The sequence below is a fragment of the Globicephala melas genome, chromosome 1, assembly GCF_963455315.2.
Source record: "Globicephala melas chromosome 1, mGloMel1.2, whole genome shotgun sequence".
Lineage (NCBI taxonomy): Eukaryota > Metazoa > Chordata > Mammalia > Artiodactyla > Delphinidae > Globicephala > Globicephala melas.
Genome location: NC_083314.1, coordinates 97,025,772 through 97,041,110, shown reverse-complemented (window position 1 = coordinate 97,041,110; position 15,339 = coordinate 97,025,772). Strand labels below are relative to the sequence as shown.

At 34.2% G+C, this 15,339-nt stretch overlaps 1 protein-coding gene across 9 annotated transcripts in view; it reads left to right on the top strand.

Annotated features, from left to right (window-relative positions):
- RNPC3 (RNA binding region (RNP1, RRM) containing 3) overlaps positions 1-15,339 on the top strand; it is an 84,019-nt gene that overhangs the window by 25,775 nt on the left and 42,905 nt on the right. For 3 of the 9 annotated variants that reach the window (XR_009564549.1, XR_009564550.1, XR_009564552.1), the window contains exons 11-15: positions 2,828-2,922; positions 3,010-3,068; positions 5,360-5,492; positions 6,196-6,267; positions 7,311-8,904. Coding sequence is in view for 3 of the 9 variants with exons in the window: in XM_030868857.2 (XP_030724717.1) it covers positions 2,828-2,922; positions 3,010-3,068; positions 5,360-5,492; positions 6,196-6,255 (347 nt within the window). In the remaining 6 variants the exon portion in view is untranslated. Of the gene's footprint in view, positions 1-2,827; positions 2,923-3,009; positions 3,069-5,359; positions 5,493-6,195; positions 6,268-7,310; positions 13,402-15,339 lie in introns of those variants that run through there. The other 6 variants (XR_004042163.2, XR_009564551.1, XR_011377889.1 and 3 more) reach the window with 6 other exon arrangements.

Genomic DNA, 15,339 nt, shown 5'->3' with positions numbered 1-15,339 from the left:
AAGAAAGAGAGAGAGAGAGTGAGAGAGAGAGAGAGGGAGGGAGGAAGGAAGGAAGGGAGGGAGGGAGGAAGGAAAGAAAAGGAAGGAAAGAAAGAAGGGAGGGACGGTGGGAGGAAGGAAGGAAGGAGGGAAGGAAGGAAAAAAGAAAGAAGATAAAGTAAAATTAAAGTAAAATATAATAAAGTTATTAAATTAAAAAATAATTATTAAGAAAAAAATTAAAACAAAAAACGGATGGCTAGAACCTTAGGACAAATGGTGGAAGCAAAGCTATACAGACAAAATCTCACACTGAAGCATACACATACACACTCACAGAAAGAGGAAAAGGAAAGAATCATAAATCTTGCTCTCAAAGTCCACCTCCTCAATTTGGGATGATTCGTTGTCTAAAGGAGGGAGGGAGGTAGGGAGGGATGGAGGGAGGGAGGGAAGGAAGGAAGGAAAAGAAAAGAAAAGAAAGGTTAAAGTAAACTAAAATAAAGTTATTAAAATTCATTATTAAGAAAAAAATTAAAAAAAAAACAACAGATGGATAGAACCCTAGGACAAATGGTGGAAGCAAAGCTATACAGCTACTCACAAAAAGAGGAAAAGGGGAAAAAATCATAAATGTTGCTCTCAAAGTCCACCTCCTCAATTTGGGATGATTCGTTGTCTATTCATGTATCCCACAGATGCAGGGTACATCAAGTTGATTGTGGAGGTTTAATCCGCTGCTTCTGAGGCTGCTGGGAGAGATTTCCCTTTCTCTTCTTTGTTCTCACAGCTCCCGGAGGCTCAGCTTTAGATTTGGCCCCGCCTCTGTGTGTAGGTCGCTGGAGGGCGTCTGTTCTTCGCTCAGACAGGACGGGGTTAAAGGAGCCGCTGATTCGGGGGCTCTGGCTCACTCAGGCCGGGGGGAAGGAGGGGTGCAGATTGCGGGGCGAGCCTGCAGCGGCAGAGGCCTGGGTGATGTTGCACCAGCCTGAGGCCCACCGTGCGTTCTTATGGGGAAGTTGTCCCTGGATCCTGGGAACCTGGCTGTGGCGGGCTGCACAGGCTCCCCGGAAGAGGGGCGTGGATAGTGACCTGTGCTTGCACACAGGCCCCTTGGTGGCGGCAGCAGCTGCCTTAGCGTCTCATGCCCGTCTCTGGGGTCCGTGCTTTTAGCCGCAGCTCGCGCCCGTCTCTGGGGTCCGCGCATTTAGCCGTGGCTCTCTGGCGTTCCTTTAAGCGGCGTTCTTAATCCCCTCTCCTCGCGCACCAGGAAACAAAGAGGGAAGAAAAAGTATTTTGCCTCTTCGGCAGCTCCAGACCTTTTCCTGGACTCCCTCCCGGCTAGCCGTGGTGCACTAACCCCTTCAAGCTGTTTTCACGCAGCCAACCCCAGTCCTCTCCCGGTGCTCTGACCAAAGCTCGAGCCTCAGCTCGCAGCCCCGCCCGTCCCGGCGGGTGAGCAGACAAGCCTCTCGGGCTGGTGAGTGCCGGTCGGCACCGATCCTCTGTGCGGGAATCTCCTCGCTTTGCCCTCCGCACCTCTGTTGCTATGCTGTCCTCCGCGGCTCTGAAGTTCCCCCCTCCGCCATCCACAGTTTCCGCCCGCGAAGGGGCTTCCTAGTGTGTGGAAACCGTTTCTCCTTCACAGCTCCCTCCCACTGGTGCAGGTGCCGTCCCTATTCTTTTGTCTCTGTTTTTTCTTTTTTTCTTTTGCCCTACCCAGGTACGTGGGGAGTTTCTTGCCTTTTGGGAGGTCTGAGGTCTTCTGCCAGCATTCAGTAGGTGTTCTGTAGGAGTTGTTCCACGTGTAGATGTATTTCTGGTATATCTGTGGGGAGGAAGATGATCACCGCGTCTTACTCTTCCGCCATCTTCAGAACACCCTCCAGTTAATGTTTTTAATCACCACGTTTGGTTTTTAGTACTCATACTTTATAGGGAGGAAAAGTATCTCTCAGTATAATGTTTCTAGTCTATATTTATTTGGAAGAATGTTTTCATTCCTGAAACTTATATGACATGTTAAATCAATGTGGCCCACAGTCTGGAATTCTGTATTCTGGATACAGTTGATAGACCAACACAGTACTGTATCTGAGATGTATGCAGAGCAATTATTTGTCAAAAAAAAAAAAATAGTTTTAACTATTTGGTGATTAAAAGCCTGTGTTTATGAATTTTATATCCTAATGTGATAGTTTTTTACTTCTTAACGGAGTTTTCTTGTTTTAGTATATTTTAGGAGAATATTTAGGGGTTTTAGATTGACATGTAACACATTATAATTTTTCCCATAATGGAAACAGACTTCCAACTGACATATTTTTGCCTAGAACATCTAGTTGTCAGGAAAGATGGTTATTGTCACTAAATAGGAGTAGCTGTATAGAGATTCATAAGCCACAGTTTGCCTGAAATACTTGATTATTACATATGAGTACTTTATTTTTACATTTGAATATATTGGTGCTGGTAGTTTGGGAGATTGACTTTAAGCAAAATAATTACACAAATATTTGGTAGCACCTTTATTTGCTTTAGTCTTTTTAATAAAGTAACTGATCTTAAAGTTAAGCTTTACAGAATTTTAACAGAAATATTTTATTGGATAAATTTTAGTTATTCTAGATGCCTGAAAGTTCTAAACTTTTTTTCATATTACCACTTTAGATTTTTAATGGGTATTTTTATCCCATTAGTAACACTGCCATTAATTTGTATGGTTTTAACATTTTCTTAATGCTTATTTTGTCTATTTAACAGATATATTTGAATGCCACTATACTTTTTCTTTGAAAAATTGATGAAACTGTCTTAATTTTATATCCTTGTTTTGTTTTTATATAAGAAATGGAAACACTTTCAGTTTTTAGAAGTTATGAACCTGGTGAACCAAACTGTAGAATTTATGTAAAGAATTTAGCTAAACAAGTTCAAGAAAAGGTAAGTTGAAATTTATAAATTGGTTTTATTATTTTACATGTTTTTCCCCGGCTTTCCTTATTAGTCTTTTCCTTGTTGAAATTCTAGGACCTTAAATTTATTTTTGGAAGATACGTTGACTTTTCGTCAGAAACACAACGCATAATGTAAGTGTCATGTATATTCTCAAATTGTGTTTTGTTTTTAATCTGTTAGAAATTAGTCCTTTTTTAAACATTTCCCCTTTAGAGATTAAAATTATATGAAGAAATTGCTCTTATCTTTTAGACATCTAGAGCAAGAGTCAGCAAACATCTTTTTAAATTGACAGTAAAAATTTAATATTTTTATACTAAAATATTATGGTGTCTGTCACAACTACTCAGTTTTGTCTTTGTGGCATTAAAGCAGCTGTAAACAATACATAAATGAATATTAATGGCTGTGTTCCAGTAAAGCATTATTTATAGAAACAGGCCTCAATCCCTAGCTCTAAAGCAGTGGTTCTCAAACTTTAACCTGTGTAAGAGCTTATTAAAACCGTGTCCTTGATCTATCCCTAGACTGATATTCCAGGTTGAGATAGGGCCCATGAATTTGTGTTTCTAAAATGTGTATGGATGATGACTAAGCTGCTGGTCCAAAGATTACATTTTGAAAACTAGCATTTTAATGACTCATCCAGGAATATATAGCAGTCAGGCAGAGTTTTTTAGATTCTTACCATGGCAGTAACTTCTCTTCGTTCAGTTGGGAAGGCTTCCAGTTTTATGAGTGCAAAAGAGAGGATATGATTTGTAAATGATATAAAAGCTAATGTTTGGAGTTAGAATTTCATTCTTTAAAATTTTATAATTGGTTAACTCTAAAGTATGTAAGACCTTGGCCATATAAATTAGAAGTAAAGAAAATTAGAAAAGGTAAGGAGAGAGACTTTTGAATGGAGGTAAATTAGAGAAATGACTATAGTTAATTTTGCTTTAATTTTCATGTAAAACTAAATTTTTTTTTTCTTGGCGGTACGCGGGCCTCTCACTGTCGTGGCCTCTCCCGTCGTGGAGCACAGGCTCCGGACGCGCAGGCCCAGCGTCCATGGCTCACGGGCCCAGCCGCTCCGCCGCATGTGGGATCCTCCCGGACCGGGGCACGAACCCATGTCCCCTGCATCAGCAGGCGGACTCCCAACCACTGCGCCACCAGGGAAGCCCGAAACTAATATTTTTAAAGTCTTATCTGGGCTATGTACCTTTTTATATAGGCATGCACAGTGAGCACCATGTCTTAAAAACCATGTCCATATTATATTCATTAGTGACAGATATATCTTATCAGGATACCAAAAGTTTGTGTTGCTGGCCATGCAAAATACTGGCCCTTTTTCTCGTTGCCGCCTTTGAATCATGATTGTAAGGGGAAAAAATTTAAAAATAGATAATGTGTGTGTGTGTGTGTGTGTGTGTGTGTGTATATATATAAATATATGTATGTGTCACAAAGATATATATATGTATTGTGTCTGTGTATATATATATATGCGCACACATATATATATATCATGTATATACTTTCTATTTCCAGTATTGCCTGCCATTAGAATTTGAAGGGAAGAGAAAATTCTATATTGAGAAAGCTGTACACATCAAAATGATAAATTGATAATTGTCTCCTGTGGGACTAGTCATGGGAATTTGTTAAAAAGGAATTTACCTGCATTTTTTGATACTTTAAACATTCTTTACATGCTTTTGCTAGTCTTATAGACTAAATGGTAGGCAGTACTTTAGTTATAAGTTAGTCTGTTTTTTTAAGTAGTTTTGAGTATAGTTTCCTCCCCCAAAATGTTGAAAAATGAATACAGTAGGAGAATAGAAGACTACACTTGGAATACAAATTCTGGTTTGTGTTTTTGGCTTTAACTTTAGTGATCAATGTGACCTTGAAGAAGTCACTCCGTCTCTACACATCATCTGTAAAATGGTGGTTTTTGACTACATGATCAGTGAAGTCCCTTCCTACTCTGAAATTCCGGGTTACTTTTCCATAGTTCCTGTCAGCCCTTTTATTCTTGGTCGTATAGTTGTTTTTTTTACTTGAGTAAATATCAGTAGTATTAAGTTGGCTGAATAAAACTGTTTAAAAATAGAGATATGAAAGAAAAACTTTGCTTTTATAGTTGCTAGTAATATGATTTTTAAATCACATATATTTATAATAGCTAAAAAAAGATAAGCACATCATCAAAATAATTCTGTAAGTATTACCTGCTTACAGAATCAATTTTAGAACAGAATATAAAATATAATTTTAGAAAGCCTGAGTAATGTGCTAATCAGATAGTATAGTCATTTTTATTCTGAAATAACAAATTTTTAAATTGTTCAATGCATTCCCATTGACTTCATCAGAATTCTTTGACAATTCTTTGAGTCAAAACCATTTTTTCTTCCATGACTTCTAGGTTTGATATACGCTTGATGAAAGAAGGTCGCATGAAAGGACAAGCTTTCATTGGACTTCCAAATGAAAAAGCAGCAGCAAAAGCATTAAAGGAAGCTAATGGATACATTCTTTTTGGAAAACCTATGGTGGTTGTATCCTTCAAATCTGTCTGTTCCAAGACTTATGGATCAATAGTTTTTAGGAGTAAGGGTATAATTGAAACCAGTTTTTATATTATCCTTCATCTCAACAGCTGGCATTCTAGCTTGAGAATACTCAGTTATAAATATACTTAGTTGAGTCAAATGACAATGTTATTTAAATTTTTATTGGAAAATAAGCATCATGAGGTTATTAAAATCCAGCCAAGTCTAAACATTTTACTTAATACAGCTTAAAATATACATACTCATGCTAAGCCTAAGATACTATGGTATCCAGAAGTACATTTGGAATCGTTAAAGATATGATTTGTTGTAGTTTTATTATCTTATATTTTATTGTATTATAATTCATATTTATGTTTGAGAATTTAATAACAAAATATATCATTGACTTACCATCCTGCTTTCAGTAGTTAATGCAGTTTCAAACTAGAAATCAGTGGGATAAATGAAGGAGCAAAGGTCTAGGTGTAAAAAATGACTAAAAGAAAAGATGAATTTTTTACTTCTTCCCCAGATCATGGACAGCTAGGAGGCAGTCAACAAATATTTGATGAATGACTGAGTAGGAAGACAAATATAGAGATAAATTAAAAACTGTACTCCTACCCTACATTAGGAAGTTCTTGAAAATTCTTTAGAAAAGATTACTTTCATGTTTGTGAACAAAACCTTAATTTTTAAATATTAGCAGTTTGCTCGATCTGCTAGACCAAAACAAGATTCTAAAGAAGGAAAAAGAAAGTGTTAAAAATTAGTAAAGGTAAGTGTGGAGATAACGTAATAAAAGGACAAGACTTTCTTGAGATTAAAATTAAGGAAGGATAAAAGCCTGAGAGAATAGTAATTTGTGTACCTTCTAACGTTTTTAAAGGTTCCTCCCTCTGATTCTTTCTGTCTATGCAGTTAATTTCCATTAAACTTCACAATTAAAACTATGGAATAAAACCTATTTGTATGTAAAAATTAAAATTGGGGAATGAATTTCATAAGGGTAGTGTATCTTTATTAGTCTTTATTTACTTTTTCTTCATAGAGTAAAGCAGTAGTTCTTAAATTTTAACATGTATTATAATCACCTAGAGGGTCTGATAAAACACAGATTACTGGGTTTCCCTTCACCCCCACCCAGAGTTTCTGATTCAGTTGGTCTGCAAGGGGGTTGGGCCTTGGGTAGTCAATCATCCCTAGTTTTCCTGTGAGTAAGGGGTTTTCCAGGATACTGGACTTTTTAATGCTAACACTGGGAAAGTGTCTGCCACACCAGGACAAGTTGGTTACCCTTGGTGGGACCTGACAATTTGCATTGCTAATTACTAATTGTACACCTCACAGAAATATGTACATATTTTTTTGGAATGAAGTATTTCATCTTTCAAATAAGTAATTTTAATTCATACTTAAGTAATTTAATGATTAAAAATGGTAGAATTAAGCATTTTATATTACATTGATTTAAGAAAGATGAGTAGAAATATATTCCTTTTGTTTTTTATTATTTTAAATCTTTCTGCCTTAGTATACTGGAAGAACATGAAGTAAGTGAGCCAGAATTACTGAGGGTTAAGCTGAAAAAATTATATAAAGAAAATTTTGCCTAATGTTTATTCCTTTTGGGAGGCACCTTGAATATTTGAATTTTGTTGTAAAGTGTCTATACTAGTATAGCCAGAAGTCTTACAAATACCGTAGAAGAAAAGATAAAAATTAACCATTTTTAGTGTATGTTTAAAAAAATCATTTTATTTGTAAATCTAACATGAAAAATAAGAAAAAATTAAATTGCATTCTGCTGTTCTTCTTTAGAAGCATTCCTGCGTAAATACTGCTGTAATACTGTCATACAAAGTGTATCCTTTCTTGTCGTATCCTTTTTGGGGCAGTGTTTTTTTGATTTTCCTGCAAATGTTTTGTCTCTCCCCAACCCATTGATCCAGTTTAAGCAGTAATTTTTTTACAATGTATTGAAATGAAGTATTTTAAAAATTACCTGTGTTGATTGAACAAATCTTTTATGTGGTTTTTAGATTTCTTGCTTAATTTTCTGTGCTATCCTTTAGGTTATGTAGTTTTCCCAGGGAAAGTTAGTGAATCAGGTCAGCTTTTTACTTGGACAGTGTATACATTTGCTTTAACACAAATTTTATTCTTGTTTCTTCTATTTTGTATTTTCTAAACCTAATTCAGTAACATATGTTTTCTTTTTCATGATGTATCTGGTTTAGGTGTTCTATATATATAATGTGTTGTAAAATTTGATTGGGTTTTTTTTTTCCTATTGAAAAGTACATTTGTTAAAAATTTAAATAACTAGATTTCAATGTAAATTCCAAATAAGAGTAGCAGACCTTACATCTGAGGTTTTATTATTGAGATAGCAAGTAGAAGTATCTTTTTTCCTCTTTCTTTTTCTAAGCAAAGTAAAACAAAAGGAATAAGAAAAGAGTAACAGAAAGGAGAATACATAATGTTGACTCAGGGTAGCTCAATAAGTGGAAAGAAAAATTCTGGTAGGTATGTAAGAGGAGACTAGTTGATAACCAGAACCACCCAAACAGTGGTTCTCAGTTTTAGCTGCATACTGGAATGACTTGTGGAACTTTTTCAAAAAATACTGACTAAAGAAAACTATAATAATAAACTAAAAAATATACAGATGCCTGGGTTTCTCCCCCAGAGTTTTGATTCAGTGGTCTGGATTGCAGCATACATATTAGGATTTTCAGCTTTCCCAAAGTATTGGTTCTAATGTGCAACCAAGGTTGAGAACTACTGAGGATGGATTTTTACACATAAAGATTCCTGGACTCTGCCCTAGAGCTAATAAATCAGAATCTCTGGAATTGGGACCAAGAATCTAATTTAAAAAGGTCCCTTAGTAGTTCTAAGGACTGACCAGTTTGGATTCTACTTGTTAGATTAAAATGTCAAGGTGGATCCGAGACACCAACCTAACCATCTAAACTTTTATAAGTAGGAAAATAAAGCACTGGAGGCTTTACATTTCTTTCTTGCAAATCCTGCTATAAATAGTACTATGAAACCAATGAAAAATTCTGTTAATCATTGTCACTCTGAGTACAAAAAGTTAAGAGATACTGAAATTGCTGTTACTTTTTTCTATTGGCACAGTTAAAATGTTTTATTTTTTAATGTTATAAATCAGTTTCTGTGTAAGCTGTTTATTTAGACAACTAAAATTTTGTACTGACATGATTCACTAATTTTCTAAATATAAATGTTTTAGCTTTTAGTTATTTTAAAACTAGTGAACTGTTTTATAATCGTGATTACTTTTAATGAATTTCTATGGTATTTTAGGTTCCATTTGAATTTTTCATATATCTCAAGTGCTTTCCAACTCTGTGGAGACGAAATTGACCACCTGGACTATGGAACTGTGCGTAACAGCTTTTAAAGTGTATTTAAAAATTAAAACTATATGCATTTAAATCAGTTTATTAGAGATATATCACATGTATTTTAATCATCTTCCTCATATATAATAAATCATTTTCTTTCCAATAAAATAATCTTAATTTTTCTTTATGTTTTATACATCAAAGAAAGTATAATTTGATAATTACATCAATTTTTTATTAAGTGGCTTTATATTAAATATAAATTTTCTTTTATGATTACAAATATTGCCCTTTTTTTCATTCTTACCTGGATACTGATGCACTTAACATTTTTTTTTTATAGTAATCTTATTTCTTGTAATTATTCTAGGAGTGGTTTTGATTGGCTATGAGTTTTGATGATTCTTTTTGTTGTTGATTTTGTTTTTGTGTTTTTTTAGTAGTGGGGGATTTTTCACAGTTTAGGGAATTTGTATCCTTGCCCTAACTTAGTCTTCCAGTTTTGTGTCCCCCGATCTATCAGAATGTCACTCAGTGGTGTAAATGTTTCTCATATAAAATTATTCTGTTCCCTTAGTGAAATTAATTTTAGCTCTCTGTTAAGTATGAAACTTTGATATGTTTTATTTAATTTGCTCTGATTGATACTCTCCTGTGAGTATGTAATAACAGTTTTACCTTAGAGTCACATCTTTGTTGGAATGATGTTGTGAATCATAGCTTCTTCCCTTTTACTCATAGCTTTGTGAAATAAGGCAAATGAGAAACTTAAAGATAGGAATTAGAAGAATGAGAATGTGAACCCTGGAACATATTAACATTTAGATGTCAAGTGGTAAGAAAACATCAAAGAAGAATGACTAGGAATAGGTAGAGCCAAATGAAGAAAAAAATCTCAACTAGGAAGGAATGATTAAACATGTCAGGTCTGTTAATGATGCAAGAAAGATGAGTTCTGAAGACAACTCTATAAAGTCTTACTCTCTAGGGAAGTAGAGAAAGGGTCTGTTATTATAGGGGGGTGTGGTATCAAGGTTTTTGTTTTTATTTTATTTTATAAAGATTGAAGATATAGCAGATTTATGTGTTAATAGGACTAAGCTAGTAGAGAACATGATGGAAGAAGGAGAGGAATATTGCTGGAGCCATAGATGTGGTGTACAAATAGAAGGGTTAGTTTTAAAGATGGGTGTGTAAACAGCTCATTAATAGCAGTGGAAGGAAGGACAGATTATGTATGTCTAGGTATTTGCATTTTAGTACATATAGTGGGAGCATATAAAAGTTTTGTTACATTTTGTCAGTGAAATAGGAAGCAAGGTCATGAAGTAGAGGGAAGAAGTGTTGGGGAAAAATGGATTGAGGAAAGAAAAGAAGATGTAAAATAGATGTTTAGGAAAATGAGAGAATGACTAGACTCTTAGAAGAATTGCTAGACGTTACTTAAAATGCATACTTGAAGTCCATGGTTATTAATTTAAGTGAGATCAGTCAACATGGTTTTGTGTTTTTCTCCAGTTAAGTTTAGCCTTGGTCCTATCATTGAGTAGACACAGAGTCAAATGATTAAAGTTGGAATTTTCCCAGGTGAATACAACAAAAAGGGAGAAAGGGAAGTGTGTTGCTATAATCAAGAGAATGATGATGAAGGAGGGATATGGAAAGTAATCTGGTAATGAACAAATTAATAAAAGGAAGGAGTTTGAGGCACAGTGGAGAAATGGTATGATCCATTGAGATTGCAGTGTGGTTGAGGATGAGCAAATTAATGAGCAAATTAATAATGAGCAAATTAATAAAAGGAAGAAGTTTGAGGCACAGTGGAGAAATGGTATGATCCATTGAGATTGCAGTGTGGTTGAGGATGTGTTGTAGTTAATTTCTAGAGGTAGGAAATTTGGGAGGTTGAAATAAGAGAAAGGGACTGAAATTGACAGTATTAGAGTGCAGTAATTAGTGACTAAGTTCACATTCTAGAACGTGAACATGGTAGTTGAATGCAAGTGGGGTCATGGAAAGAGATGAATTGAAGAAATTGAGAAACTCAGGTATTGAAAGGATCATCTAAGTGGATTTTGAAATTATCAAAAATTACGACAGGAGTAGTGAATCAAAAGCTAAAAAAATTATTCCTTAGAACATTTAGATCTGTCAGGTATGCCAAAAACTAATATTTTTAAAAATCAACCTAAATAAAACTCTGGAGTCCCTATCCTTCCACAGTGACAGGAATTTCAGCCTAACTAGTTTACTGAGAAATAGTGTATTAAAGTGGTTTTACAGGTATAGGTTCTAAATTCAAATCTTGTGTGTATAGCTTAATTGCTTTATGGCGTTGGGCAAGTTCTGTACCTTTTTTTCCGTTTCCATGCGGATAGTAAAAATACCTACCTCAGGGTTGTTGTAAAGATGATCAGATGAATATAAAATACTTAACCCTGGTGTGTATATATATATATATATATAAAAAATACATATATAAAATCTGGTATTTATATTTCATATAATATATATATAAAATCTGGTATTTATATATTATATATATAATCAAGTTTTCAATAAACATTAGCTGTCATGGTGGTGGTTGTGGTGGTTCTCAACTCACCTGGTCCTGAAGGTGATGTAAAAATTCCGAGGTCTTAGATAAAACTTTAGTCATCTTTCCACCATGATCATCACTGAGATGCCCAGATTCTTCCTTGCCACACTTAGGGAGCATGAGACTATTTTGATAAGTTTAGGATCTTTGGTGTCTATGAATTAACCTTTTTATGGATAACGCACATTCCAACCCCATGACTACTTCATAAACTGAGCATGTGCCTCAAGTAAGTAAAATTAGAAAGATTTCTAGGACTTGTACAGAAACTGCCCCCAACCCATGAGTTTTTTAAAAAGTCATCATGGAATTGGAGAATTACTTATAATTTGATCCCACAGCAAAAGCCCTAATAGCTAGTCTGTCATTGAATTTTTCAGTTACTTTAAACAGTAAGTACCTTTTTCTTTTTGCTGGAGGGATTTGGCACACTGGTCAAGTGTGGGTCAAATATGTCACCTCTGAGGTGAGAAGTGAAGTTTCATATAAACCACATGAAAGGAGAGTTGGGAATGACTTGTTCTCTAAAGGAAAAGCAAAGCACTGTGAAATCAAAAGAGAAACTTAGGTATTAGGCAGGCAAAAGCAAATGTTTTACTACAATATACAGTATATAAAACTCTTACTGCCGTGTGGTTGTTTTCCATTTATGCCTTTTACAATGGCAGGGACTAGTGTATAGGGAGGGAGGCTCCTAGGGTGTAAAATTTCAGGAGGCATATGCTCTCAGAGTAACTTCACCCTAGTCATGAACAGCATCAGCATAATCCTGATTAGGTAAATCACCAAATAAAAAGTAGTAGCATACAAGTTGCTGTTTTAGAGGATTTGGAAGGTATTTTCTGTTCAAATGAGACTCCTTCAAAAATCAATGTTGAGAGAGATTAAGTCTTTGAAAGGAAGTAAGGGAAAGGAATCAATACCTATTAAGTATCCAAAATTCAAAAAGCATAGTACTGAATGCTTAGGTATAGTAATTTGATCTTTACCACCCTGTAAGAAGAGAACACTTGCCTTTGTGAGTAATGGAGAAGTTTAATAAAATTAGTAAGATACTTTGTTACATTTAATTTCCTTTACTAATGCATGTAAAATGAAAAAGAGACTTCAGTAGGACTGTTCAGTAGATGAGAGCTAACTACATGTGTTAGGCACATAAAAGATAGAACTGATGATTCTCAGAAATAGAATTCCCACCCCAAGAACTTAAACTACTATATATTCTACTCTGGCATTTCCTGAAAGCAAACTGTAGTAGAGATACAGCAGTCACACAAAGGCCAGTATAGGGAATCTAAAATAAACAACAAAGACTCACCGAATATGGAAAAAGTACCAGGAAAGAGAGATCCTTTACATAGTAAGCATAAGCTTTAATGCCATGGGGAAAAACTGGGAGATCAAATGAGGTATCTATGATTTAATATACAAAGATTTAAAGGGATTATATTCTTTTAAAAATATATGTGTATATTTATACATATCAGAAATGAGTAAAAGGTATTTGACTACACAGGAAATTTTATTTTTTTAAGTTATGGTATAGTATCAATATACCACTTTTATACTACTTATATACCAGGATCTTTGAAAATCTAAGAATTCCAGAAGAAAATCTGAGTAACTGATTAATTTCTTTATTGTTTAAACCTTTTCAGAGCTTAATAAGATACACAAAATATTATCTATTATTTATGAAGACTGACTATCTTGCTATGGAAGAAAAAGGTGGAAGGGAAAGAGATTGAAGTTTGGGTAGTTCTGTATATATTGGATTTTTCTTTAAAAAAGATATCTGAAGACTATTTTGTCTAAATGTTAACATCTGTTAAACCTGGGGCTTGGGATATGGGGTCTGTTATATTTTTTTTACACTTTTCTGTATGACAAATATATCACATCTTAAATGAAAAATAAAATAGTCAAACACCTCTAATCTAGTGTTTCTTAGCCATTTTTTGCCCCCCCCCATCCAGGAGGATTTTTAGACTTTTTTTTTTCCTAATCATCATTTATGAAATTGTAATACCACAATATGATGTTATGTCTCTTTTTGAACTGTGTGTATCCATCCTTTTGTTTAAAAAGAGTAAGATTTTTCTTCCTACCCAACCCCAAGAACTAAACAACAGTGAATACTTTAGAAGACAAATGATTCAGTATCACAAAACATTAAACATTAATAAGTTCAGAACTTTAAATCATACAATGTACATTCTCTGATTTTAGCTGATTAAAACCAGATATTGGTAAAAGAAATATCTGAAAAAATGTTCAAGTTCCTAGATATTAAATAACATTTCTAAATTATATATGGATCAAAGCAGACTTTTTTATAAGAAAAATTAGGAAATATTTGAATGTAAATGAAAATACAACATCAGAATTTGGGGGATACAGCTAAGAGGAGGGTTTAAAGAGAATTTGGCTATATTAGATATATTAGAAAAGAAGAAAAATAATAGGTTTAACCTTCTACCTTAAGGAACTAGAAAAAAGAGTAAATTAAGCACATAGCATGCAGAGCAAGGAAATAATAAAAATAATCATAAATCAATGAACTTATAGACAGAAAACCATTGAAAATATCATTGGAAACAGAACTAGTTCCTGAGAAGATGAATAAAGTGGAAAAAGTTCTAACGTTGCTGCCAAGGAAAACAACCCCTCCTCCCCCTCAAATTGTAAGAAGATGATATTGGAGTATTTTTAGCAAATTTATTTCCATAAATTTGACAACTTTGATGAAATGGGCCAATGAAAGTGTTAAACTACCAAACCTTTTTTAAGTAGGTAACCTGAACAATTCTATATCTAATAAATTTACTTTGTAGTTAAAAATCTCCCTGGAGGGCTGAATAGCTTCACTGGTGAATTCTGCCAAACGTTAAATGAAAAAAAACAATACTATACAACAGAACACTTCCAAATTCATATTAAGAGGCCTGCATTATCCTGGTGGTAAAAAAAGTTACAGGAAAACTACATATTCCTATTTCTCATATAGATGCACAAGTCCTCAACAAAATATGAGCAAGTTGAATCAAGATATACATTAAAAGGATTTAAATCATGACCAAGAGAAGTTTATCTTAGAAAATGCAGGCTATTGAATCTTTGGAAATCAGTAAATATAATTTATCCTATCAATAGACTAAAGAAGAAAAAGCATATGATCATCTTAATAAGTGAAAGAAAAGCATTTGACAAAATTAAATATCCATTCTTAATAAAAACTCAGTAAACTAGGAAAAGAGCTTCCTTAAGCTGAAAAGTGTTTGCACAGCCTCCAGCTATCCTGATACTCCATGGTTAAAGGCTAAATGTTTTTTCCCTAAGGAAAGGGCAAGCAAGGCAAGGAAGGGCACCTCACTACTCCTATTCAAAATCTCACTGGCAGCCAGTGCTTAAAATGAGAAAGAGAAGAGCTAAGCAGATTGGAAATTAAACTATTCCTATACAGAGATGATATGATTGTTTATGTAGAAAATCCCAAAGAATCAAAAAGCTCCTGTAGTCAAGTTAAACAAGATTGTAAGATTAAAAGTAAATATGTAGAAATCAGTTATACTTCTGTACATTAGCAATGAGCAGTTAGACATTGAAATTTTTTTTCTACAATTACCATTTGCAGTAGTTTCAGAATGAAATAATTAGGTATAAATCTACCAAAATGTGTACTAGACCTGTATGCTGAAGACCCTCCACCAAATTTTGATAAAAAAATAGAGAAGATCTAAATAAACGGAGAGATACACTGTGTACATGTTTCGTAAGACTCACGATTATTTTGTCACCTCTTCTCAGATACATAGATTCATTTCAGATTGAAAATTCTAGCAGGATATTTGTGTTGATATTGCTAAGCTGACTT